We start from the raw sequence: 12420 nt of genomic DNA, 5'->3' as shown, positions 1-12420 counted from the left end.
CAGTTTGATAGAGCTTAATAACCGGAGTTTAAAATCAAGCAGCTGACCCCTTTAAATAGGGCAAGCACCCTCTCATTTGGCACAGTCTCCTGTAGGCATCTGAGTCTGTAACTTCTGGTGACTAGTTAAAACCAAGGACTCTAAAGTTTCAGACCTGAGTTCAAGACCTGACTCTACACTTACTAGTTCTGTGACCTTGCAGTAGTTACTTTTCTAAGCCTCCATTCTCATACATAAAATGGCTTAAGAATTTTATCAAATAATTTATATAAAGCACTCAGCACAGCGCCCGGCAAAAGAGAACTCAATACTTGCTTTTAATGAACATCTCTCTCAATCTTTTTTTACGGGGGATGCTTCAAATTACGTAAGAAAAAATATATATAATAGAAAAATTTCTTTTTGACGAGGTAAAACCCTCATATAATACCCAAAGTACCTAATAGAAAAAATATTGTCAATAAAGCAGACAATGCTTTCAATTGTGCTGTCTTCAAAAGAAACAAAAGTTTTCACTGATTTCATTATAGTGACTCTTACGTAATCAGAGTCCCCAAAACATCTCAAAAGTCTTGATTTAGAAAGATGAGCACTTATTTTACTTATAGCTAGCTCCCACATAATCCAAGATACTCTAACACAGCTATTTGCTACCAATTCCAAGAGTACTAAAGCCTTTCACCTCAGCCTATACCACACAAAGTTTCTGAGCAAAAATGTCAACTGAACATCCTAGTAGGCCAGCTTCCCACATTGTCAAATTCAATAAACAATGAAGAAAAATGCAGAAGATACAATGCAAAATCTGCCCACAAGGAATTTATAACCTTAGGTTAAAAGCACTATTTAAAATGAGAAATAAAGTAACAGAGATAAGTATTACAAGAGTTCTGAGACAGCTGATGGGATCTGGAAGCCCTCATGGGAGAGAGGACACAAACAGATTTAAAGAACCCACAAAATTGAAAAGAAACCATTAATCCTAGGAAAAGCAAAAAAGACAAAGCAAAATCCACTGCTGCCTCAAATCAGAATTTAAGTGGAAAGCACTCATAATGAAATAACACGGCTTTATGTTTCTATCCTTAAGGATTAAAAATAACCTAAATTTTGCTAGCCTATTAGTTTGTCAAGATGAACTACAATTTAGAAAATATTCTTAATTTCTATACTAATTAAAGCATTCACCTTAAAAGTAACAATATGTATTAATGCCAATTTTCCCAGTGACCAAACCAATTCTGTGGGAAATCAATTCTTAAATAAGTAGGAGGCTGGCCCTGTGGCCGAGTGGTTGGCTTCGTGCGCTCCACTTCAGTGGCCCAGGGTTTTGCTGGTTCAGATCCTGGACCTAGCAACCACTCATCAAGCCATGCTGAGGCAGTGTCCCACAGGCCACAACTAGCAGGAACCATAACTAAAATATACAACTATGTACTGAGGGGCTTTGGAGAGACAAAGGAAAAATTTAAAAATTAAAAAAAAAAAAAAAAATTCTTACAGGTAACTAGTGAACCACATAGCAACAATCATCTATATGATATCCTGGTAGCTGTAAGAGCTATTTTTTTCTTCTTTCTATTGAGTTCACAATAGTATACATCGATGTGAGATGTCAGTTGTACATTATTTCTTGTCCATCACCACATAAGTGCTCCCCTTCACTATAAGGGCTATTTTTCTTTAGGAAGTGCTTCTTAAGCATGGAAGAGATCTCGGTTGTAACAAAACACGCACTTAAGTTCAGGGAACCAGTTTCATCATCTTATGAAGACTTCTAGAGCTTAAATCAACCTATACGGTTAGATTCTTAACAACAAAGTCAAACCTCAAATGGGGTCAAGAGTCTTAAATGTAAATTTTCTATTAACTGACTCTTTACAGTGATAGTTATAATTCAAAAAATTTCAAGTGTACACTTAAAGATGACAAGTAGCCTACCAACTTTCAGATTTAAAAAAATATATATTCTGCAGTAAGATGAGTTTTTAGAGTTGGCAAAGGGGCTTGGGACTATTCAGAGATGTGTGCTTCCAAGAGTTCAAAATCCTGAGTTCCCCAAGATATATAACTGCTTGTTAATTTCTATGTCTGTAGGTGTAAAAGGAGAAAGCATATTTTTTTAAAAACTAGAAAAGCAAACAAAGATCCTAAACTAAAAAAAACGTTATGCATAATTTTCTGTGAGTATTTTTGAACTTCAGAAGACTAGGTAAGTCTTAAAACTTGAAATTGCCTTTAACTGCTATTTCAACTAGGGTATGGTGCAGTTATACCATCAAGGGAAAAGCCATAATGGCAAAACCAAGATGAATCTGAGTTAATTATGAAAGCCCAAAATGTTTATAAAAAATAATCTTGGGGGCCAGCCCGGTGGTGCAGCGGTGAAGTGCGCACATTCTGCTTCGGCGGCCTGGGGTTTGCCAGTTCAGACCCCAGGTGCGGGCATGGCATGGCATGGCAAGCCATGCTGTGGCAGGCATCCCACATATAATGCAGAGGAAGATGAATGGGCATGGATGTTAGCTCAGGGCCAGTCTTCCTCAGCAAAAACAGGAGGACTGGCAGCAGATGTTAGCTCAGAGCTAATCTTCCTCAAAAAAAAAGAAAGAAAAAAAAAGAAAAAGAAAAAAATCTATACAAATTAATGTATATCATCTGTGCCTATGTTTATGACTTAATAAACCTGAATTATGACAGAAATACATTATTCTATTGCAAATATCTACCAGCCATAAAACAAAGTCATCTGTCCTCTATTTGCGATCAAAAATGGTTAAATTAAGGTAGACAAAGTAGTCAACAACAAAGTAACAAAAGGAAATCTCTTTGGTGCCCCAAGTGTGTTCAGTATTTATTCTATCACTTACTTAATAGTGGTGGTCATACTCTGTGCTTGCTGCTGAGTGCCATTATTGATTGTGTTGGTGTTTTTCAGCTGGTTCATCTGTTGCTGTGTCTGTGTGCCCCCTCCTCCAGGGCCACCGCTGGGCTTCACAGGGCCCCTCAGCTGACCATTTTGACTGGACAGACCCATTATAACAGGGTTCTCTGTTCTGGCCGTGCTCATGCTGTATTAATTGTAAAGATGTCTCTTTCAAACTTTAAAACTTTTGAAAGTCAGTAGAGAAACTGTAATAACAGTTTATTAGGCTCTCCAAAACGAAGAGATAAATATAAGTCTTGCTCAGTATATGAGTCCTTTATTGCAATGCAGGCAAGCACCTGTAAGTCTCTGAACGGTAAGCAGCAGTAACTTGCTCTCATGCACCAAATCAACTTTTTATTTTTTAGAAAGCCCTCTAAGAAGGTTGAGTTATATATTTGAATTCACTCACTTCAATCTGAAACAAAGAAAAAGTTAAATTAGCAAATACAGGAAAGTTAAAAAAACACAAGTTTTGTTTCCTTTTTAAAAACTCCTTCAGAATGCTCCTCTTTTAAAGAATTAAGAATACATCTGCACTTAGACCAAATCACTAGCCAGCCTAAGAGAGACACAAGATGAACTGCCTCAAAAACCAAACCCACACTGAGACCAATCTCAAACATTTTAAATTGTCACCTCGAAGCAACCCAGAGATTAGGTAGAAAGGTACGTGATTAAATTAGCATTAGTTGTCAAATGACAATCTTGTCCCTTCAGTTTCCTCCCTGATGATTCCTGAAAGCCCCTCCCACCTCTAAAAGTCAATGATTCATTACACTTAATTGTACTACAACTCAACGAAGCATCACACAATTAATTTATGTAAATCTACATACGAACAAGGCAAGACAATTAATTTTTTTTTCCTATTTCTGACAGCAGCTGAGAATCCTGGAAGACCTAAGTGAGCTCTTGACTTAACTTTATGCTTTCAGGAAAAAAAAAAAATTGTGCCCTATGTATTTCAACTACGAAAATTAAACTTTATGAAGAAAAATGCATTCTTTTTTCCCTTAAGTTTTTGTCCTTTAAAACAACACCTGTATCAAGCAAGGGACATAGATTATGTCTATATGTCAAAATGCTTTGCTTAAGAAACAGCCAAGAAAATCTTTAGCTACCTTAATAAAATGTAAACACTAAAAATCTATTAGCTACATTTCAATATAACACTTTTCAAAAGGTATATCCTAACTTAAAATAGCATTATTTAAAAAAAATTATAAGAACACGAAAAGAAAATTATTGTGTTAAGAAATCTGTGAAAGGCTAAAAACACTAGTAACTCTAATCAAGCTTTCCAAGAAAGCCAGAGTACTAATAATTGTATTAAAAAAAGAGCTGGTCAACCTCCTCCATTTTTAATTATTCCTAAAATCGAATTCTTATTTTAAAATGTAATAAATGAAAATTTAATTTACAAAGGCCTACTCTGTTGGGTTTGTTTTTTTAAACTACTTTACATTTCTTACCAAAAAATACACTAGCTTACTAATTAGTGTTATTTTTGCCATATGCCAAGGCTTCTCAAACACTAAACATTTTTCTAAAATACTCCTTATGACTTCCTCTGTTTAAAAATTGAAAAAAAGTCGCTCACAAGTAAATCCTGATGATCACATACACAAAGCTGTATATTTGGAAGTCTCCCAGAATGTGACTGACTTCTTAAGCAGACCGTGGTTACAACCACCTAATTTCAGTTCAAGGCAGTAAATGGCTTCCTGTATTGACAGGTTTATGTTATGATCAACAATATCATGTAGCTGTTAGCAAAGCACTAAGAGGATGAAGAGGGCAACCTCTAAAGATTAAACATTATTACAGTCCATCATGCACGTAGGACTTCACATCTCCCTAGATCCAAAATGTGACTGTGATAACTGCTCCTCTCTTTATTAAACTGAAATCTGCACTGCAGCTTTGTCTCAGACAAGGAAATATTCCTCCTACCCCTTCCCAATTTAGATTTGCAATTTAGATTTTCAAAAATACGAACAAAACGTAGACTAGTTGGGAGGAGCCCCTTGCGGAGTTAATTACAGCACTTCCCAGATTGTAGTTAGCAACTGACAGTTTCACACCCAAAACAGTATCGCCATCTCCAACAAGAGCTTTTGTTTGCAAATGCAGCGCAGTTTCTCTAAGCCCGGTCTGCAAGTTGGAGTGACTGTTTTATTTTGAAGGAAAAAGGGGACCGTGTTAGAGAAAACGGAGTAAGCGATAAGGGAAAGGAACAAGCCAATTATTTGAACCCCGTAATTCTAAGGCAGTCATTTCTTACTCCCCCCTGCCCCCCAAAACGCACACTTCAAGTCAGCCCCCTGTGACCATAAACACAAAAGGGTTGAGGCCCTGCAATCGAATCTGCGCCACAAGAGCAGGGAACCAGCTCCGCGAACAGGAAACAATAGGGACTCCCCCCTACAAGGCCCCAAAGAGAAACCCTTTACTCAGAAAGGCCCTCCTTTCCGCCACGGCTGGGGGCTCCCTAATACCTCTTGTTATCGACCTACATACAAGGCCTTACTCCGATGAAGCAGCTGCCCGTCCTCTTCTAAACCGAGCCCTGCGATACTGCATGTCCCTGCCGCCCCCTATAGGGCCGCCTGGTACCCTATAACCTCCACCATCCCCCGAAGCCCCTGTGGTCCCACATTCTCTCATCCTCTACAAAGCTCCTCCAAGTACTGTGCCCGCTCCTTATCCCGAGCCCGCCGCCGCGACATTCCGTATCTCCTGCTCAGAGCCCCTGCCCCACAGAGGCCGCCCGCCGGCCTTCCTCCCCAGGCCCGGCCAGGCCTCAGGCCTCCGCCTCCGAGCGCCCCCCGCGCCGGCCGGGGGGCTTCCCGCACGCCGCCGACCTCGACCCCACCGCCTCACCCCACTGCCCGCGGCTCGGGTCCGAGTCCTGCCACCGAGGCCACTCCCGCTCGGCACTCTCGGTCCTTTATTGTTGACTCGAAGCTCCCAAAATGGCGGCGGCTCCTTCCTCCTCGGAAACCTCCGCCCGCCCCCGCCCGGCCCCTAGCCTCTGCCTCCGCCCGCCCCCGCCCCCGCCCCGCTCGGGGCCGCTGGGCTGCGCAGCCCGCGCCCGCCGGCTCCCCGGGCCGGCCGGCCCTACCTCCGCCGCTGCCCGCTCTCATGGCGCCGCCGAAGTCGCCGCCTGGGCTGAGCTGACTCGGCTCCGCTCCCCCGCCCCGGCCCGCCGCCCCCTCCCCCTCGCCGTCTCTCCCCCTCGCCGTCTCTCCCAGCCTCCCCGCATGGCGGCGGCGGCGGCCCCGCCTCCTCGCAAGATGGCGAGAGCCCAGCCGCCGCTGCAGCGCCCGCCGCGGCGTCACGGCGTGTCAGGCTTCGCGGCAGGAGCGAGCCGGGCCGGGGAGGCGCCCTAAGGGGAAAATGGAGGGCCGTGCTCTCCCTGCGACCGGGGCCCCGCGGGTGCCCGCGCTGGGCATAGTTGGAGGGGACATACGAGTCCCTTCCTGAGGGAAAGAAGGCTGCTTTGCCACAGCTGAGGAGACACGACTGGGGCATGGTAGCTCGGAAGAGTCCGCCCGGTCTTCGGCCCTCACAGCGGCCGCTGGGGGTCGTGACCAGAGGAGGATCTACTCATTGCGGACCAGGGAGGCGTTCCGAGAACGGCCTCCCGGGCAGCGGCGTGGGGATGGGAGAGCTGACCTGCCATCGCCGGCGGGCCCAGGAGGCTGCTGCAGGGCCGAGCGGGCCGCGTCCGAGCCCCTTAGGGGCGCGCCTCCGCCCAAGAGCGCGCGGAACTAGAGGCCGGGAGGCACCGGCGGGCGCCCGGGTGTGGAGGCCGGAAGGGAGGCCGGCCCGGAGCGGAGGGCACGCCGGGGCGGGGGCGCGGCGAGAGGGCGTGCCGGGGGGGGGGGCCGACGGGGAGGACCGGGCCGCGGGGGAGGGGGCGCGCTGGGCGGTGGAGGGCGCGCCGAGGGAGGAGACGGGGGACCAGGGCAGCCGCCTTCCTCTCCCGGCCCACTGGGCCGGCCCCAGAGAGAGAGGGGGCGGGGGAGGCCGGGGCTCCCCCAAAGGAAGGGAAAGCTGCTGAAGAGTCAGTTATAATGGAAACGGAGTTCTTTAAAGAAATGGGGAAGCTGAAGGCCGAGGGTGACTCTTTCCTCTCTGACCCCTCTAGAAAGATATTTATGTATTTGTTCCCATAAATACTTTTCATATTTTCATAACGTCTCCGTTTATCCTTAACAGAAATAACAGGAATGCTGTCTTGTTCCAGGTAAAACAAAAACTTGAAGCTAGAAAGCTAGCTAGGTCAAGGTAAAATGAAAACCTGGGTCTTCCCCCCGCCGAGAGACAATATACAGGACAATGGCCAGACCATAGGTGACAACAGAACCCCGACCCACAACCTCTGCAGCAGCCAGCGCGAGAAGGCAAACAACAGCCTCTGCAGTGATCGGCCCAGAGCGGGCAGGACTTGGTCACTGACTGCCAGCTTCCCTAATTCTGCCCCTGCTTCCAACTCGGGACCAATCAGAGAGAGCCAAATCTGCCCCCCCAAACCAATCGTACGACATGCCCCGCTTCTGGTCAGCCCGCCTCCTGCTTCCCCGTGCCTCTAGTGTCCAATCAGAGCGTACCTGGAGCCTTCCCGTTTTTTCATTGCGTGCTCGTGAGTGTCTACCAAACTAAGTCTAGCTGCCCGGCCTCCTTGCTGTAGCAAGCTCTGAATAAGTAGCCTGTTCTCATTTGATGATCTTTCTTTATTTTGGCACGGTCAATGGAAAGGTGGCAGAAGAGTGTGGAAAGGCTGTTCTTACAACTTTTTAAGTTCTAAATTTGTAACATGTCATCTCCCACCGAGATTTTAAAACACCCACTGCTGTAAGGGAGTAACCCTGCACCTTGTGCCCATCCTAGAGAGAGGATGGCTAAGAGGTTCCTTATTAAAATGTTAAAAGTGTGAGGCCTTATTTGCCTCACTGTCTTTCTAAGTAGCAGGAATGTGAAGGGGAGGAGGGCAAGAAGTGAGTGGGAGGGAGAGAAGCCTAAGGATTTAAAACAGGCCACTGCCTGGTAGAGTCTCTTCTAGACCTCTCAAGAAATGAGAGCAGGCAAAGAAAAGGGCTTTGCATTCACAAATATTCTGTTACTTTCCAAAGGGGCCTGATTGAGGTCATGACAAACAGAAGTGAAGAGGCAACCTAAAGTAAAATATGAAATAGCTGCCCATTCTCCTAGGAATCCTGCCAGGGGTAAAACTTTTACAGTTTCTGCATGAAGTTCTTATAAGATAGTCAGATATTCTTACATCTTATTTTCAGATTTCTGGCGAGAAGTATGGATGGTATAGAATCAAGCTATAAACCCTTGGATATTTTCTTCTGGGATCAATTTTAGTATTTGATAGGTCTAATCCAAATATCTCAATACTTTTTTTCTCCATAGTTCATGCAAATTAACAAGAATCATAGAGGGCCCAGCCTGGTGGCACAGCGGTTAAGTGTGCACGTTCCGCTTTGGTGGCCCAGGGTTTCCTGGTTGGGATCCTGGGTGTGGACATGGCATCGCTTGGCAAGCCATGCTGTGGTAGGCGTCCCACATATAAAAAGTAGAGGAAGATGGGCACGGATGTTAGCTTAGGGCCAGTCTTCCTTGGCAAAAACAGAAGGATTGGCAGCAGATGTTAGCTCAGGGCTAATCGTCTCAAAAAAAAAATCGTAGAAAATATGACACTTCAGGAATACAGATGAATTATTTGATAATGTACACAGTATTCTTATATTTGTAACTTGTATATTTTAAAAATATTACATAAATCCAATCCTTTGACCTTTTAGTTAATACTGAATATAATAGTTTGGGTGATCTGTGGTAAATATGGTTTCTGGCGGGTGTGCTGTCCCCAATGAGGTCACCTACTAATTGTGGCAAAATGCTTCCCAAGAGGTATTGGTCATTTTCATTTTGTTTTTAGTCACTCATTTCCCCCCACCCTACTTTTTGTGTTTTGAACTATGAAGCTGTTAGCGAAAGTGTTAGGCTGGCTCCTAGAGAATCTGTCTGTAGGAAACATATTTTAAAAAGAAAATGATTCACAAATAGAATTGAGGTTTTCAATGTCTGTTTAAAACACAACAGGATTCCTTTTTTTTTTTTGGAAGAATGGGATGCGACTAAAAATGCTACTTGAAATTCAATCATAATAATGGGTCTTCCCAGCAAATATGGTTTGCCAGTCTCATATCCTATCCTCATTTATTTACCTAAAAATAACTAGAAGCAAAAAACAAAACAAAACAAAACAAAACAGGTTACTTACACTTGACTTCATTTTGACTTTAATGTAAAATATTTAGGACCTAAAATCCCAAGTAATTTGAATCTGGAATATATACATCTGTGATACTATTGTAAAAATCCAAACGTTTTCAACATGGTAAAATGGATTTCACACTTTTAACTTTGTATGTTTTTTTCCTAAGGAAACATAATAGCTTTTTTTTAAAACTCAAACTACAAAGCAAATGGGTTCATTACCTAGAAGAAAAAAGATTTACCCATAGCATAATCTCAATGAAATGATTATATCACACCTGGCTAAGCTTTATAGTACAGCATTTTCCCTCTTTGATGATTTGCAGCATAATATTCTGATTTTCCAAAAGAAGTTTCAGCAGATAAAGTTCCTCTCCAAATATGCTCGAGCTACATCTGGTAGTCACTAACCGAGACTAAAGGCTAACAAGCCCAAGGAGCCAAGTAACATTTTATTTGGACTTCATAGCAGGTAAAAATTGCCTCTTCAGTTTATACACCTGAAGAAAATGAAGCAACATCAGCCTACTGAGGCTTTAGCGAAGATAATCCTCAGAGAGTTATGAATACTGCGCTGAAGTTAATGCGTACTAAGCAGATGTCTTTGATCACTGAGAGACCATGCTAGGCACATTTTCTTGGAATAAATGTTCCACTTCCAGAGTAAACTCAAGTTGAAAAGTAGGAAAGCAAAATTACAAACAGAAAGCAAAGTAGATGGGTTAAACACATTTTCTCCATACTGCCGGGCTTGGTTTGCAGAATTGATATTTCCTTTGACAGATGATCTCCCCATTCCCAGGGCACCACAACCAGCCAACTCAGCTCACCAGGTGTCTTTTGGCCAAATCAGGTCCCAGCATTGTTTATGTTCTGGTCATCACCCAGAAAATTCTAGCTATTCATTTTGCCTCTTTAGTTTTCCTAAAATTACTGTGCACCAGCAATTTTAACTTATTCTTTAATTTGAACATAACCTGTGGCTGGGAAGACACTGGAATCTAGTTCTTTAGATGTAAATTTAATTAGGTCTGCTCAGATCAAGAAAGAGCTGACGCCATCCCCGTCTATGCTGCCTTGGTCCCCTTGAGTATTTTCCAAGTGAGTTCAGGGGCGGTTGCTGATGGATAACGTTGATGGGGGTCCATGGCAATCTTGTGGAATTGTCGTGGTGGTGTTGTGTGTACCACGCCTCCTTTATACCCAAGACCTTGTAACAAGATTATATTCCTGAATAACCTTTTCTACAGGGGTAGCAACAAATGTGACAAAGTGTCTGGCTCTGGTTTCCTGCCACTAGTCAACTTGCAGAAGGTTTTGTTGGTCCTTGAAAATAGAACCGTGATCTTAGGTATGAACCCTTGAAAGGTAGCTTATGGCTAACGCGTCGGCAATCTCTTCAAGCCTGAGTCTCAGTCCTGAGTAACATCTGGCCACGAGGACAAGTCAGGGAACAAAAGGAGAAAAAAGTATTTCAGTGCAGAGGACTTCTCAGTGACCTTCCTAGCTCTTCGTCTGCTTGATGAATTTTTTTTTTTAAAGATTTTATTTTTTTCCTTTTTCTCCCCAAAGCCCCCCAGTACATAGTTGTGTAGTCTTCGTTGTGGGTCCTTCTAGTTGTGGCATGTGGGACGCTGCCTCAGCGTGGTTTGATGAGCAGTGCCATGTCCGCGCCCAGGATTCGAACCAACAAAACACTGGGCCGCCTGCAGCGGAGCGCGCGAACTTAACCACTCGGCCACGGGGCCAGCCCCTGCTTGATGAATTTTAAAGATTACTGTTTATCATGTCAATCACCCCCTAAGTAACCCTTTAGTGTCTCCCAGTTTCTTTTTACCACATGGAGTCTATACTCCATGGACAGATTGGCACTGCCAATGTGCCTACCCCGTCTGATTTCCCACTCTTCCTCCAATACATTTGCTGCTCTGGTTTCCTGAGAGACCATTCCCTAACCTTCCATTGTTTCCCTTAGAAACGGTCTCATCTCCTTTCCTCTGGACCTATCTGAGACCCATTGAAAACCCAGCAGATTCCCACAAGCAACTATGCTCTCACCTTCACAGTCCCATGCTCCTGCCCAACCAGAGCTTGAGTTCTAGAGTCGATTAGATCTGAGTGCAAATCCCAGTTCTGCCACTTATTAACTCCATAAGCTTGGGAACCTTTTCTTAACTTCTGAGCTTCCCTTTCTGCATTTATAAAATGGGGATAATAAGACCTAGAGCTATGTAAGAGTAAATGAGAATTTGTATAAATCACTTATTTTAGTAGTTGGTAGATAGCACTGAAAAAAAAAAATGACTTGGTGTTGCTATTATTACTTTGTTGACTTTCATCTGAACCTCTTCTTAGTCTATCAGATTAGAGCCTGTGGTTGGCCAATTCAATTCTTTTTCCCCAGCCTCTGTGATCACTTATTCCTTTAGCCTAGTGCCTTACCAACCTCAGTGAACAAGTGCCACTCTCTAATTCCACAGCTTCTGTTCCAGGAGTGTTGGTGCTGGAGGGAACTGTGTCACCAGGCTGATTGGCTCAACAGTAAATTCCTGCTCCCACACCTCAGTGGAGCCCTTTCTGTGGCTCTGCCGGTCTCTTACTGGTGGTTGTCAATCACGGCTGCTTATTAGCTTCAACACAGGCACTGGTGCCTGGGCCGCATCCCAGAGGGATTAAATCAGAAATCCTTGGGGCTGGGGGTCTAGCATCATTTTTTGTTTTAAGGCTCCCAAGAACATCCTAATGTGCAGCCAAGGATGAGAACCACTGTTCTTAAAGGACAATTATTTCCCACAGCAGCATTCCAAATCTCTTCTTCTATCCATAAGCCCACTTTCAAATCAAAGCTGTCCCATAGAAGCTTCATTAACTTTGCACCACCCTTGCACAGACTTCTGTTTATTTCTGTCTTAGAAGTTGAAGCATCACACCTTCTATCTGACGCTAACCCGATCCTTACGTCTATCCCTTTTTAAATAAAATGTTCCATCAGTTATGCCCTTTCCTTTACTTTTTTTTTTTTTTTGAGGAAGATTAGCCCTGAGCTAACTACTGCCATTCCTCCTCTTTTTGCTGAGGAAGACTAGCCCTGAGCTAACATCCATGCCCATCTTCCTCTACTTTCTATGGGGGACGCCTACCACAGCATGGCTTTTGCCAAGCAGTACCATGTCCGCACCCGGGATCCAAACTGGCCA

At 44.1% G+C, this 12420-nt stretch overlaps 1 protein-coding gene across 6 annotated transcripts in view; it reads right to left on the bottom strand.

Moving 5' to 3' along the window:
* Window positions 1–6767, bottom strand: part of DDX6 (DEAD-box helicase 6) — a 33575-nt gene extending 26808 nt beyond the window's left edge. For 2 of the 6 annotated variants that reach the window (XM_044752113.2, XM_044752114.2), the window contains exons 1-2: window positions 5813–5952; window positions 2871–3344 (exon numbers count right to left, since the gene is read on the bottom strand). In XM_044752113.2, coding sequence (XP_044608048.1) covers window positions 2871–3070 — 200 coding nt within the window. In that variant the 5' untranslated portion in view covers window positions 3071–3344; window positions 5813–5952. Of the gene's footprint in view, window positions 1–2870; window positions 3345–5812; window positions 5953–6053; window positions 6154–6607 lie in introns of those variants that run through there. The other 4 variants (XM_044752115.2, XM_070490141.1, XM_070490139.1 and 1 more) reach the window with 4 other exon arrangements.
* Window positions 6768–12420: the final 5653 nt, after the last annotated feature.

The sequence above is a fragment of the Equus asinus genome, chromosome 20 (genome assembly GCF_041296235.1).
Source record: "Equus asinus isolate D_3611 breed Donkey chromosome 20, EquAss-T2T_v2, whole genome shotgun sequence".
Classification (NCBI taxonomy): Eukaryota; Metazoa; Chordata; class Mammalia; order Perissodactyla; family Equidae; genus Equus; species Equus asinus.
The sequence above is the reverse complement of the archived record's forward strand: the minus strand, read 5'-3'. Positions and strand labels throughout refer to the sequence as shown.